Source organism: Carlito syrichta, unplaced genomic scaffold, assembly GCF_000164805.1.
Source record: "Carlito syrichta isolate Samal-C Ts95f unplaced genomic scaffold, Tarsius_syrichta-2.0.1 Scaffold305630, whole genome shotgun sequence".
NCBI lineage: Eukaryota > Metazoa > Chordata > Mammalia > Primates > Tarsiidae > Carlito > Carlito syrichta.
Window position 1 is genome coordinate 115,607 of NW_007249726.1, and position 15,828 is coordinate 131,434.

Sequence of the window (15,828 nt, forward strand, 5' to 3'; positions counted from 1 at the left end):
ATAGTTTCCCATCACTGTCAGTCCTTTTTTTATAGTATTATGGTAGATGTTCAAGGTCCAATATGAGTGAGAACATGTGATACTCAGATCTTTGTTTCTGTGAGACATCACTCAGTATTATAGACTCTAGTTCCATCCAGGTTGTGCAGAATTCACGATTTTGTTCTTTTTTATGGCTGCATAGTAATCCATCGTGTATATGTACCACATTTTTTAATCCAGTCCTCTTTTGATGGACAGCATGGTTGCTTCCAGGTTCTTGCTATTGTGAACAATGCTGCAATAAACATTCATGTGCAGGTATCTTTTTGATAGAGTGATTTGAGTTCTTCAGGGTATATTCCCCGTAGGAGGATTGCAGGGTCATATGGGAGGTTGACATTTAGAGCTTTTAGGAATCGCCACACTGCTTTCCACAGAGGTTGCATTAGTTTGCACTCCCACCAACAGTGTAGATGTGTTCCCTTTTCACCACACCCTTTCCAGCAACTGTTATTTTTTGAGTTATTGATGATGGCCATTCTGACTGGAGTCAGGTGGTATCTCAGTGTGGTTTTGATTTGCATCTCCTTGATGATTAGTGAGGTTGAACATTTCTTCATGTGTCTGTTGGCTGCTTAGTAGTCTTCCTTTGAAAAGTGTCTGTTCATATCTTTTGCCCACTTTATAATGGGGTTGTTTGTATTTTTCTTTTCAGCACATTTGAGTTCCTTGTAGATCCAAGATGTTAAGTCTTTGTTGGACGTGGAGTTGGCAAATACTTTTTCCATCTATGGGCTGTCTCCCTGCTCTCTGGATGTTTCTTTGGCTTTGCAGAAGCTTGTCAGTTTAATGAGGTCCCATTTGTCTGTCTTATCTCTTATGGCCTGTGGGTTGCGGATTTTTCTCAGGAATTGGATGCCAGTTCCAATTTCCATAAGGGTATGTCCTGCATTTTCTAAGGTTCTTATGGTTTGAGGTTTTATATTTGGGTCTCTAATCCATTTAGAGTTAATTTTTGTGTATGGGGATAGATAGGGGTCTTGTCTGAGTCTTCTGCATGTGGTCAGCCAGTTTTCCCAGCACCATTTACTGAATAGGTTCTCCTCTCCCCAGTGGTAGGTGGTGGAGGCTTTGTTGAAGATGAGTTGGTTGAGGAATTGAGGTTTTGCTTCTGTAATCTCAATTCTATTCCTTGATCTATATGCCTGTTCTTGTACCAATACCAAGCTGTTTTGATGATTATAGCTTTATAGTAAAGTTTTATGTCTGGTAATGTGATATCACCTGCTTTTTTTTTTTTTTGCTGAGGATTGTTGTGGCTATTCTTGGTCGTTTGTGTTTCCATATGAATTCCTGTATTGTTTTTTTCTAGGTCTGAGAAGAAGGTTGCTGGTAATTTGATGGGTATTGCATTATATCTGTAGACTGCCTTAGGTAGGATGGACATCTTCACAATGTTGATTCTTCCAATCCACGAGCATGGGATATTTTTCCACTTGTTTATGTCATCTTTGATTTCTTTGAGCAGTGTTTTGTAGTTTTCACTGTAAAGGTCTTTCACGTTTCTGGTTAGGAAGATGCCAAGGTATTTCATTCTTTTGGTGGCTATTGTGAATGGAATTGTGCTTTTTATTTGGGTTTCTGTTTATATATTATTGGTGTAAAGAAATGCAATTTTCTTTTGCACATTTATTTTATATCCTGAGACTTTGCCAAAGTCTTTTATCAGTGTAAGGAGGTTTTTGACAGATTCTCTAGGGTTTTCAAGGTACATAATCATGTCATCTGCAAACACAGATAACTTAACTTCCTCTTTTCCTATTTGGATACCCTGATTGCCTTCTCTTCTCTGATGGCTCTAGCCAGGACTTCCAGTACTATATTGAACAGGAGGGGTGAGAGTGGGCATCCTTTTCTTGTTCCAGTTTTCAGGGGAAATGGTTCCAAGTTTTGTCCACTTAGGAGTATGCTGGCTGTGGATTTCTTGTAGATGGCTTTTACTATTTTGAGGTATGTTCCGCATATGCCTAGATGTTCGAGGGTTTTTATCAAGAAGGGGTGCTGGATTTTGTCAAAAGCTTTTTCTGCATCTAATGATATAGTCATGTGGTTTTTGTTTTGACATCTGTTGATGTATTTAATTACATTTATGGTTTTACAAATGTTGAACCAGCCTTGCATCCCAGGAATGAAGCCTACTTGGTCATGATGGATGATTTTTGAGATGTATTGCTGAATCCGGTTTGCTAGGATCTTGTTGAGAATTTTAGCATCTATGTTCATCAAAGATATTGGCCTGTAGTTCTCTTTCTTTGTTGGGTCTTTGCCTGGCTTGGGTATCAATGTGATGTTAGCTTCGTAAAATCATTTGGGGAGAGTTTCATCTTTGTCAATTGCCTGGAATACCTTCAGTAGGATTGGTATCAGCTCCTCCTTAAATGTCTTGTAGAATTCTGCTGGAAAGCCATCTGGTCCAGGGCTTTTTTTTGTAGGTAGTTTTCTTATTATGTAGTCGATTTCCTTGATTATTATTGGTCTATTTAAGGTCTCAATTTCTTCTTGTTTCAACCTAGGCAGGTTGTGTGATGTCAGAAAATCCTCCATTTCATATAGTTTTCAAGTTTGTTTCCATACAAGTGTACATAGTAGTCTCTAATGATCTTTTGTATTTCTTCAGGATCAGATGTGACTTCATCTTTTGTGTTTCTGATTGTGCTTATTTGGTTTTTTCCTCGTTTTTTTTTCTTGGTCAGTCTAGCTAAGGGACCATCGATCTTGTTTATTCTTTCGAAGAGCCAGCTTTTTGTTTCATTGATTTTTTGTATTATCTTTTTGTCTTCTATGTCCTGAATTTGGACTTTTATTTTGGTAATCTGGAGTATTCTGCTGAAATTAGGGTTTTGGTGGTCTTGCTTTTCCAGCTTCCTTAGGTGACTTATTAGGCTGTTAATTTATGATCCTTCCATTTTCTTCACGTGCGTTTGTAGGGATATGAATTCTCCTCTTACTACAGCTTTCATGGCATCCCAGAGATTTTGGTACGATGTCTCTTCGTTTTCATTTGTTTCCAGGTATCTTTTAATCTCTGTTTTGATTTCATTGTTGACCCAGGAGTTGTTTAGCATCATGCTGTTTAGTGTCCATGTCTTTGTGGATTTTGGGGGAACTTGTTGGGGTAAATGTTTATTTTTATTCCGCTGTGGTCTGAGAAGGTGCATGGTAAAATTCTGGCCCTTTTAAATTTGCTTATGCTTGATTTATGGCCAAGTATGTGATTGATCTTAGAGTACGTTCCATGCAGTGATGAGTAGAATGTATATTCTGTGGTCGTTGGATGGAGTGTTCTGTAGGTATCAATTAAGTCCATTTGGCCAAGAGTCACATTGAGGTTCCGGATCTCCTTGCTGATTTTTTATCCTGATGATCTGTCTAGGGTTGTGAGTAGGGTATTGAAGTCCCTAGCTATGATGGTGTTAGAGTTGATATCTTTTTTGAGTTTATGTAGAAGCTGCTTTATGAAAGTTGGCGCTCCTATGTTGGGTGCATATGTGTTTAAGATGGATATTTCTTGTTTATGAATTGAACCTTTTATCATTATGTAGTGACCTTCTGTATCTTTTTTAAGTTTTAATAGCTTGAAGGGTATTTTGTCTGAAATTAAGATCGCGACTCCTCCTTTCTTTTGTGTTCCGTTCTCCTGAAAGTTTGTTTCCTATCCACTTACTTTGAGTCTGTGAGTGTCCTTTCTAGTGAGGTGAGTCTCTTGAAGGTAATAGGTTGTTGCCTGGTGATATTTTATCCATTTTGCCGTTCTATATCTTTTCAGTGGTGCATTTAGTCCATTCACATTTAGGCTAATTTTTGAAATGCAAGAGTTGATCCCTGTCATAAGGTTCTTGCAGAGTTGTTGTACCTGTTTGTTTGTTGTGTTTCTTTTGGTTTTGTAGTTGGTTCATGTGTGTTTTTAATCTTTTGCCTGTACTCTTGTGAAGAATATTGTTGTTCTTTTTTCCTTTTCTCCTGTGTTCAGTACTTTCTTAAGTGTTTCTTGTAGAGGTGGTCTGGTGGTGGCGTAGGTTCTTAGGGATTGGATATCTGGAAAAGATTTAAATTCTCCCTCATTAACGAAGCTTGGCCTAGATGGGTAGGTTATTCTTGGTTGAAATTGTTTATCTTTTAGAACTTTGAAGATAGGGCTCCAGGCTCCCCTATCCTGAAGGGTTTCTGTAGATAAATCTGCTGCTATTCTAATTGGTCTTCCCTGGTAGGTAGTCTGGCCTTTTTCTGTGCTGCCTTTAGGATTTTTTTCTTTTTTTTTTCTTTTTTTTTTTTTGAGTTGGAGTCTCACTCTGTCATCCAGACTGGAGTGCCATGGCCACTCCCGACCACCGCAGCCTCGACCTGCTGGGCTCTGGAGATCCTTCTGCCTCTGCCTTCCGAGTAGCCGGAATTGCAGGCATGCACTACCATGCCCGGCTAATTTTTTGATTTATTGTAGAGATGAGGTTTCACCTGCCTAGACGGGTCTCGAACCCGCGGGCTCAGGCAATCCACTCACCTCAGCTCCCCAAAGTTGCGGGATTACAGGGATTTTTTCTTTTATAGCTACTTTGTTTAGGCAAATTATTATGTGTCTGGGAGTTGGTCTTATTTGTTGTCTTGCAGGGGTTCTCTGAATCTCTTGTGCTTGAATTTTTACATCACTGATGAGATGAGGGAAGTGTTCTTGAATGATTTCATGAAATGTTTTTTCCAGTGTGACCTCTGACTCTCTCTCTGCCTCAGGAAGGCCAATTACTCTTAGATTGGGTCTCTTGAAGTAATCATTCATCTCCTGAAGATTTTGTTCTGTCTTTTTAAGCTTCTTTTCTATGTTTTTGACAGTTTGGTTTAGTTCTGTATTTTGGTCTTCAGGTTCTGAGATTCTTTCTTCTGCTTGACCAATTCTGCTTTCCATGCTTATTAGTTTGTTATTTATTTCCATCACAATATTCTTTACTGCTATTATTTCTGTCATCAGCTGCTTCTTATTTTCCTCTTGTCTCTCCTCAATTTTTAAAATTCTCTCCATTAATGTCTTGATGTCTGGGTTTGTTGCTTGTGACCAGTCATTCTGGGGACTCTTCGTTGTTTGTGTTCTGAAGTCTGTTTTCCAGTGTCTGATCTCCCAGGTGTCTGTGTGAGCCCTGTATTCTTCTTTTGGTTTTTCTTCATTTGTGCAGATTTTTCCTCCCTACTTTTCCCTTCCCTCCACTTCCCCATCTTCTTTAATTCTGTTATTCAGGGGTGGAGGGGTTTCTTTTACTTCTGTTTGCTCAGTCTCCTATTCTTCCTTATGTATTTCCTCTTGCTTTGTTCAGTTCTGGAGGTGGACTGTAGGTTGAGGGCAGTCCTTTTTGTAGTTTTGGGATTTAATTAAGGGGGGAGCTGTGATTCAAAATCTCTCTGTAGATCCCAGTATCCGCCAGCAGCTGTATGAATAGTCTGAAACCCACTTCTCACTGCCTTGGAGTCTGTCCATGCAGTGGGGTTGTAGGGTTACTCCCTGAAAGCAAAATGAGGTTAACAGAGGGAGGAGAATAGAGCAGGCACTGAAGGGAGGAGGGAGGTGGAGAGAGAGGAGTGAGAGGGAAAACAGATGAGTCTACCGACTGGTAAGTGAAAAGAGACACAAAGACTGAAACAAATATAAAGAAAAACAATAGCCATAACTAAAAACGAACCAACAACCATATAAAAAACTAAAACATTCAATGATGGTAACCTACACTCTGACCAACCTTCTTATTGGAGTGCTATTCCTCTATATAAAGATGGGTTTACAGAGAAATAAGAAAAAAGGAAAAAAGAAAAAAAAAGGGAAAAGGGACAGATTAAAGTCAGTAGACTAACTGAACCAACCAAACATACTCTGAGACTTTTCCTTTAAGTCCAATGTCCTTTCAGCTCTGTTTTCTAGCTGTCTTTGCAGGCTGGTAGACTTGTTCACAGTTAGTGTCAGTTGCCCCTGGCCTTCTGTGAAGAACAGTTCAGATATGGGCCCCCTGCCCAGTCTATTACTGAGATCTGCCTTTGTCTCTTTGTCAAGAGGGAAGAGCCTCTGTCATTCTCGTTTTGATGTTGTTACCTTGGATCCCCAGCAGGTGGTGCTATCTCACCACTGCAGTTCAGAGGGGAGTGAGCTGGTTATGGATCCATGACAGATGGCAACAACTTCCCTGTGGTGTGGGGGGTTCCACAGGCCTGCCCCTGGGGAAGGGGTGTGGTGTGGCAGTGGATTGGCAGTGGCAGCAGCAGCCGGACGTCAGTGATCTCAGAAGATCCTGCTTGCAGGGGCTTCACAGTCTGAAGTCGTGGGTCTCCTCAAGCATGGGCTGGCAATGACAGCAGCAGCGGCATCCGCAACTACGGGAGCAGCCCAGACTGCCATCATATCTGAGTAGTGATGGTGGTGGCAGTGGCGGCTGAGCTCCCTGTGAAGAGCAGGCTGCAGAAGATGGGAGCTGCATCCCTTGGGAGGGAGCTAGGGCCTTTATGAGTGTTCTCTTTCGTAGAAGGTCTCACAGACCATGCTGCCCCGTTGCCATGTTGCTGGAAGTCCTCATTTATATTTCATCTGTCCCATACTTCCTGAGTCCCAATTCCTATTGAGCATGCAGGTCCTTGACCAAAGTTACTTCATCTTGAATATTATCCATAAGTACTGGAGAAAAGCCCACTCAGAGGGGTAAAACCTCAATGATAATGCTGTGTTAATGACAAAATAAGACAAGGTCAAGTTAGGACACTTAGTTAAGCTATTGTGTCTGTATTTAAGCAGCAAAAAGTCCCTTTTAGCAGCCCATCCTGGGTTGACAGGATGTTCTTAACCACACTAACCATATTTTCAGTCACCAGTTATATAGTATGGTGGTGCAGGGGGGCATTTTTGCAGGTGTTAAGACAGAGACTTTCCATCTCTTTCCGCCTAACCAGCTTCTGATTATCTCCTCACTTTGCCACAGCGCAAAAGAATCTTGAACTGGAAAGCCAAACATATCTGGGAGCTCAAATACAAAGAAAGTAGAGCTTGAATTCAAAAGTGACTTACAATTTCCTGGTTCAGTGAGGAAGACATAGGAGCCTAAATGAGTCAGCAGACACCTCACCTGCACCCCTCATGGGTCATGGGGATTTGACAGAAATCTTCAGAGCCCATTCTCATTGCCAGACTTTCAAAAACAAAGTTTCAACAATTTGAGTTCAAAAGATCTAATTGGCTTTTATTCACAATTCATGACCCAGGCAGCATCCAATACATACAAGCTCTGCTAAGCAGATTTATCAGGAACATGAAAATAACATAGTACAAAAATCAGATTGGTTAATATCAGATTAATTTTCTTGTATGAATTGAAGCAGGGGGAACATCTTTATCATGCCACATCAGGTTTACTGGGCCCTTTTGCTTGGTTTCAGAAAATGTTCTTTTTTTTTTTTTTTTTAACTTGTCTGTTTGGAAACTTGGCTCTCACCTCTTTCCTGATTTCTTGGAAGGTCAGAATTTTTAATTAAACTGCTTAGGTTTTATTTTGCTGATAAGGAACTTTAGCATTGACTCCATTTAAGGCCTACCATCTTTTTAAAACAATTATAATCATTATAATTATATTCTAACACTGAATTATTAAAATAAAAATTGAAAACTGTTTACATGGGTGGTGATTTTCAAATGGGACCTTCATTCTAGGGAGATTTCTGTGTGGTCTTTCTTTGGGTAAACCCAGGCATCTGTATCTTTATGTTTTGACAGGGAGGCAAAGCACAACTAGTTAAATACATGCCTTGAGTGTTAACTGGGGGAATTAAAACATTACATTTAATCTCTCTCTTTTGAGAAATGTCCTATAGGTTCCTGTCCAAAAGCACCCCCCCCATTTTTTTTTTTTTTTTTTTTTTGAGAAAGCAGGATTTATTAAGAGGACAGAAAAGCTCCCACAGTGGAAGGGGATCCAAAGGGGTTGCCCCCAAAGCCCTTTTTTGTAGTCACCAAATTCCTCAAAAAGAGGAGATGATTTGGATGGGAGTTCTGTTTCATTTCTGTTGCTGTTTTTAAACTGCTTTATTGAAATAGTGTATACTTTTCGTTTGGTCCATCTATTTGAAGTGTACAATTTCACGAATTTTAGTGTACTTACAGAGTTATACAACTAGTAGTGGCAACAACCTAATTTTAGAACATTTTCATTATCTTACAAGGGAAATTTGTACCTATTAGAAGTTAGTCCTAATTCTTTTCCCCTTACTTTCCTACTCTACAGGACATGTAACTACTAATATACTTTTTGATTATAGAAATTTTTTATTTTAGATATTGTATGTAAATAATATCATATAATAGTAGTATTTTATGACTCTACCTTTCATTTACCATGCTTTTTAGGTTTGTACACATTATAGCATGTATTAGTACTGCATTACTTTTTATTGTAAAACATCCTCTCACCATAGCACAATTTGTTTACTTGTTCATTTGTTGATGAACATTCCATTTTTTTTCACTTTTTGGCCATTATGAATAATGCTGCCATAAACATTTATGTACATGTTTTTTAAAATATTTAATTTTAAAGATGTAGGATGCAATTCTTGGTTAGGTTTACAAACGTTCATTATTCAAGTACCCTTGTTGATGAGGTGTGCCTCTCCCCCCTCTCCACCCCCGACAGTTTCCACATGTACAAGTTTTTGTGTGGACATATACTTTTACTTGTATTCCATAGATGTAAAAGATGAGAACTGTTGAATTATATGGTAACTCTGTTTTACATGTTCAGGGACTGACAAACTGTTCTCAAAAAAGTGGTTGCTTCATTTTATATTTCTACCAACACATATGAGTACCAATTTCTCCACATCCTCCCCAACACTTGGTGTTTTGTGTCTTGTATATCATAGTGATTCTAACGCATGTAAATTGGTTTTTCATTGTGGTTTTGGTTTGAATTTCCCTAATGCTTAAGGAGGTTGAGAATATTTGCATTTTCATATGATTCATTTGCATATCTTATTTGGAGAAATGTCTATTCACATGCTTTGCACAGGTTTTAATTGGGTTGCCTTTTATAGTTTAGTGGTAAGTGTTCCTTATATATTCTGGATATTAGACCCTTATCAGACATATGATTTACAAATATTTTAACCTACTCTGCTGATTGCCTTTCATTTTGTTGACAGTGTCATTTGAAACATAAAGTTTTACATTTTGAAATCTTATCAATCTTTGTCTATTTCATTTTCTTGACTTCTTCATTAAGTATCAATTGACTTATTTATGGATGCTCAATTCTATTTCATTTATCTATAAGAATAAGCTATTGCCAGTAGCACTTTTTCTTGATTACGATAGCTTTATAGTTAATTTTTAAATTGTAAGGTGTGAGTCCTCCAACTTTGTTCTTAACCAAAATTGTTTTGGACATTCTGAATTTTTATTTTCATATGCTCTCTTTCTGGCTCTTATCCTGTGAGCACTTGAGAAGAATGTATATTGTGCTGTTTTGCAGCTACTGATCGATAGTTTTTGTTTTAGTCTTCAATATCTGTGTTAATTTTTTTCTTCAGGTATTCTGTTATTGGAAGTTGTATACTTAAATCTTTAACCATTGTTGCTGAATTTTCTACTTTTCCCTTCAATTTTTATTTTTAAAAAATTTTGGGTGGCATATGGTTCTGTTCTTAGAAGCATGTATGTTTATACTTTTTATATCTTCCTAATAGACATCTCAGCTTATTGATGTCCACATGGTATATGTCATTTCAGTCCTTTGACTTTTACGTGATTTGTAGCTCTGAGAATGTTGTATGTCTCCTGTTGACACATTTAAATATTATTGTTCAAATCTAACTTTTTCTCTCAATAATTACTGTTGTCAATTTAATCCTAGTGAAATTATACCTTGTTTATAGTCTTTCCTATTTTTATATTTTTAATTTTCACACAGAATAGGTATCACTAACTTGTTTAATAATAAAATAATGTCATTTTATACCTCATATGTTAGCAATTTAAACAATTTCTTACTTCACTAAATTGAATTTTAAATGAAAGAATAACAATTATTTAACATTAAGCAATGTATATTTATATCTAAAATGTAATTATATTTTACAGTATAAACACATGGGTTCTGAAACAGCTGCTGTCACTCAAAAAATATTCCAGTTGATTGGATTGACAAATGCTGTAAGTGCTTGCTTCTTAGTACTTTATTACTTTTTGTATTACTAAAACAATTTGCATACCTGCTTATATAATGCTGCCTGAATACACATGTCGTACGATCAAAGGACAATTAAGTTTCAGTTTTCTTATCTGTAAAGTTGGACTAATAATTCCTTAGCTTAATTAGGTATATGCCTAGTTAAGTTAGTGTAAGAATTAAATTAAATAAAGCATTTAGCATGGAGCTTCCTTAAGTGTAAGCATTTTGTTTATTTGTCTTTTTTAAATATTTATTTTATTTTGTTTTAAAGATGTGGGGTACAATTCAGTGTTAGGTATACAAATGTTCATTATGCAGGTACCCTTGTTGGTGAGGTGTGCCCCTTCTTCCCCAGGCAGATTCCCACTACTGCCAATCCCTCTTCCCCACCCCACTCCCAGCAGTTTCCCACTACTGCCAATCCTTTTCTTACAGTATTATGGTAATTGTTCAAGGTCCACTTTTGAGTGAGAACATGTGATACTCAGCTCTTTGTTTCTGTGAAAGATCGCTCAGTATTATAGACTAAGTTCATCCAGTGCAAGCATTTTAAAATGTCAAGTATTACTTGCCTTACTAATACCATTTATTACCTATGAATATACTTTAAAAGATTCAATCCAGACTTACAGTTTAGTTGTTTAATATTTGTAATCAGCTTATTTTCATACATATATATCAAATCGATTTGAACTGTGATGTCTGAACATATTTTGTTTTCTATTTTAGATTTTTACTTCATTTAATATTACAATCATTCTATCATCCTTGGAATATTGGATAGATGAAAATAAAATTCTAACCACTGGAGATGCTAATGAATTATTACACAATTTTTTAAAATGGAAGAGATCTTATCTTGTTTTACGTCCTCATGATGTGGCATTTTTATTTGTGTAAGCATATGTGGGCATTACGAAAGCTTATATGAAGAAAATGTATCCAATTTGACCCAATTTCTGACAGGTGACAGGACTGAAGGGAAACAAAAACAAAATAACTTTTGTTGTTTTTTTTTCTTGACATACACCACGTAAATATTATTTTTCACACCACAGTATTTATATTAGACTTTATTTACTGGTTTAGTGTTAATACTCTTTCAAATTTGCTACCATATTTCTTCTTACTGTGGAGTGTATGCTACAATCCAAGTGTCTCTAATTATGCATAAAATATTGACAATATCTGAAAAAGCATATTTGTATTCTATAAATATAGTAATTTACCTTTCTTATGATTTGTTGTTATAAAATAAAAAAGAAAACAAATAAATGAAAACATCATTGTATATTTTAATACCTGTCACTTAATATAGCCACCTTGTGTGTGTTATGACTTTTAGTATATAAGCTTCTTTTTATATTTTATAGACTCTTTGTTCAGATTTGTGTGTGTATAAGTATTTATATATACCATATTATATAATAAAATTATAAAGACATAATTTTTAAATGTTAATCTTTTTTATCCTCTCTCTCATAATTTTGTTTGATTAAAGGAGATTTTAGTCTAACTTTTCCCATTGATAACTGCATTGCCTTAACTTTCTAATTTTGAGGGGTTTTATTTATTTTTATCATTTTATTTTGGGCAATTTTCTTATTTTGATGATTTTTAAATGTCATAAAATGAACCTCCATTATGTTATACAAATCCATGTGCAGTTACATTTTTTAAAAAAAATTTATTGTTTTCAAAAGAAGAACATTTAGTCACATTCTGTGTTATCTTACAGTAGTGTTGGGAGGAAATATTGATGAGCTTAATATAAACGGGCAAAACTAAAATGTGACATACTAATTCAGTATTAATTGTGCTTATCTTTACAATATATAATTATTATTTATTTTTAATTTAAGTTACAGAGAAAATTCAAACTACGTTGGTGCAATCTTTCAAGGGAAGATGTGTGATAGGAACTATGCAGGCGGTGTTGTTCTGGTATGGTAAGGTTTAATATGCTTGGCTAAAATTTATATAGAGAATGCTATGTAGATTAATGTGCAGTTAAAGATTTCCTAGTTTTATGTAATGCATATTAAAATTTGCATTATTTTAAAAATTATTTTTCCTGCTGCTGTAGACGTGAGAACACTGAACTCACTACATATAAAAGTTTTATAATTTTCTCTTAGGAGCTGAAGATATCCTTTTTTATGAAGTTAAGGTAGTGACTTAGTGTTATTTTAAAACATTGATAAATTTTTCATAGTCCTAATTTTTAATTTAAAACTTAGATATTGTACATTTTAAAAATTATGTAGCTAACCTAATTATGAACCAAGTTAAAATAAAACATTTGAAACTATCAGTCACCTTAAATTCATACAGCATAAGTAAAGAATAACAGAACTGGGTGCCCTAATTGACACTACTTACCTTAGTAGAAAATTTTAGTGTATTACAATCTGATGTTTTTTGCCACTGTATCATAATATTATCATTTTTCTGACAATTGAACTTTTTGTCTTAATTGGTGTATTTGTATAATTCTGCTGGAGTTTGAGAGACAATACAGGAGACTGTGGTTTCAAGTGAACAAGTAAAGTTAATTGAAGACACAAAGAATTGAATAAACTAAATGGAGCCAAAAATGTATTTTGTATTCATAGAACAAGTTTGGAAAATGTAGTTTATATATATTGGCAAGCAATTTACCTAATATCAAAAGCTAGAATTTGGTTGATTTACTTAAACTGCCACGTGCAACACTAAAAGCTCATCAGACTCTCATAGAGAGCAAGGTCTTCACTGATTAATGAAGAAAGCAGAACTTATTCTCTCTAGAGCCAGGCTAGCTTCCAAGAGAAAGGAAATGCCAGAGTTTACTGGGGAGTGTGGACTCCAGGGCAGACAAAAATGGTCTTTTTCAATGGGAGAAGCAATTGGAGAAAAGCTTTTCTAGTATTCTTTCTTATTCCCCATACTTATTTTGGGTAATCTTTGCCTTGTTTATTCCCTGGAAAAATCAGCAGTAGCCAGTGTCCACAAGAGTGAGATGTTGAAGAAAATAGTTGAAGTTCGCTCTGATAGTCAAATACCCTCTACCCTCTCTACTTAATCCTCTAGGACTGTAAATTGCAATTTGGGGACTGTATCTTTCTGGTATTGCTCTGTCCTAAATGTTGATATATGAAACCACAACTCAGGTAGTTTTTGGTTGAGTAGAAGCAAGTGAGAACAATCAGTATATAATTGTTTTATTTTAAAATATTTAACTGACGAACATTGTATATATTCAAAAGGTACAATGTTATGATTATGCATTAATTTTATTGCAATTACCACAATCAAATTAATTAACACATTCATCACCAGTCATAGTAACTTTGTGTGTGTGTGGGTGGGGTGCTGAGGATTCTTAAAATCTGCTTTCTTATCCAATTTCAAATAAACAATAGAGTATTATTAACCATAGTCATCATATTATTGATGTTATATCAATGCATTAGATCCCCAGGACTTATTATTCTTACAACTGAAAGTCTAAATACTTTGAGGAACAGTTTCCCAATCCCTACCCCCCAGCCTCTGGCAACTCTAGTTCTACACTCAGCTTGTATGAGTTTGACTTTTTCAAATTCCACAAATAACTGAAATCTCACACCATTTGTCTTTCTATTTCACTTAGCATAGCAGATGATTTTGGATGTCTGCAGCTGTTTGCCCTGAGGCTTTAACTTATCAGCTCACCTGTTGTTAAACTTGCAAAGACTGACACAAGTTAGGGCTTGGCCTCAAGGATTTTACACTGCATATTATCAGATATATTATCTGTTGACCTCACATATAGATATATATAGATAGAGTTATAGACATAAATGTAGATATAGATATGTAGATATATAAATATAGATTTGTTTTCATGGACTGAGCTATTTAGACGATGAAGGAAATTTTCCTCAGGAGAAAACACACTAAGCAATACACCACTTCAAGCAGAAGTACCGATATTTATAAACCAGGAACTTCAAACAAAATAAAGTGTAAGATAACATAGGAAAGGACTAGTTGGAAATATTAAGTGTGGACAATATAATAATTATAATAAATTATGTCAAAGATAGGATTGATACTTATAAAATATAAATTATCAAAATGGAAAAAATCTGAATTAGGACTCAGAAGACATCAGAAAAATTATAGGAAAGATATAAGAAAAATTTTTTAAATAATGGGAAATACTGTAGATGTGTATAACATTAAAATATAGTAGAAAATTTATCTTTTAATAGATAAATTGGAAATTTAGACAAATAGTACATTGTTACTAGAAACTCATAATTTACTAAAACTTACACAAGAAGAACTAGAAATCTGGAGTATCACCAAACAGTTGAAAATTTTTTTTATTATTTAAAAATTTTACAAAGGGCCGGGCTCGATGGCTCAGCCTGTAATCCCAGCGCTTTGGGAGGCCTAGGTGAGTGGATTGCTTGACTCCACAGGTTCAAGACACACCTGGGCAACTTGGTGAGACCTCATCTCTACAATAAATCAAAAATTAGCGGGCGTGGTAGCAGCTACTTGGAAGGCTAAGGTGGAAGGCTCTCCGGAGCCCAGCAGGTGAGGCTGTGGTGGCAGGGAGCGGCCATTGCACTCCAGTCTGGGCGACAGAGTGAGACTCCAACTTAAACAATAAAATACAATAAAATATTACAAAGGAGAAAAAACCCCAATATTTTTAGTGCCATACACTGCACAATTTTGAGAAGACCAGTTATTTCATTCTCATACATTTATAGAGAATAGAAAAAACATATTCCACAATCCTAGAGGCCAGAATAATAACAATGTTGACTGAGGCTGTTATACAAAAGGAAATTAGAGACCCGTTGAATCACAGTAATAGAGAAGGAAAGAAAAGGTGAGAATACTAACCAACTGAATCCTGCAGTCTATAAAGATAATTGCACATGACCAAGGTGATTCTATTCAAATAAAGAATGATCATTAAATCTTAGAAAAACTACTAACCTCTATTACTTAAATAATGTTATAATATTACTTATATTAGTGATATTTACAAACAAAAGATACATTAGAGAATATGTTAAAAATTGATGCGGTGTGGAGTAGACTATTTTAACTAGGATGGTCAGAGAAAGACTTTGAGGATGGGATATTGAAGGTGAGCCATGCATGGTGTGAGATAGATTACCATGACAAGGTCTACGAAATTAGATCCTGTGCGAAAGACCATTAAGTTTAAAAATTTTCAAATAGAGCTATTATGATCAGAAGGGTTGTGAAAACATTAAGATTGTAAAAGAGTAAGCAAGTCTAACTATGCGTGACCTTAAAAATCTGGTAAAGAGGTTTGGATTTTATTCTCATTACAATAAAAAGACACTGGAAGTTTTTAAACCTGAGAGAAACATTTATCTAATTGCTCTATGGAAAAGTCATAGTAGACAGGAAAGTATCAAAGCAAGACCAATTTCAAGTGAATGACATACATTTGTATTTTATTCTTGGAGAAGTAGATTTTATCTGGAATATGCTGCGACAATGGAACATCTAGGCCTTGCTAACTTACTGGATGGATAGCACACATGATGGAAAAACAATGGTTATGCCTAAACTCTGTTTTGAAAAA

The 15,828-nt window shown here is 35.7% G+C and overlaps 1 protein-coding gene across 1 annotated transcript in view; it reads left to right on the forward strand.

The window, feature by feature from the left end:
• ADAM2 (ADAM metallopeptidase domain 2) overlaps nt 1-15,828 on the forward strand; it is a 110,564-nt gene that overhangs the window by 41,838 nt on the left and 52,898 nt on the right. The window contains exons 8-10 of the mRNA XM_008061856.1: nt 10,136-10,207; nt 10,956-11,122; nt 12,089-12,170. Of these exons, the coding sequence (XP_008060047.1) occupies nt 10,136-10,207; nt 10,956-11,122; nt 12,089-12,170 (321 nt within the window). The remainder of the gene's footprint in view (nt 1-10,135; nt 10,208-10,955; nt 11,123-12,088; nt 12,171-15,828) is intronic.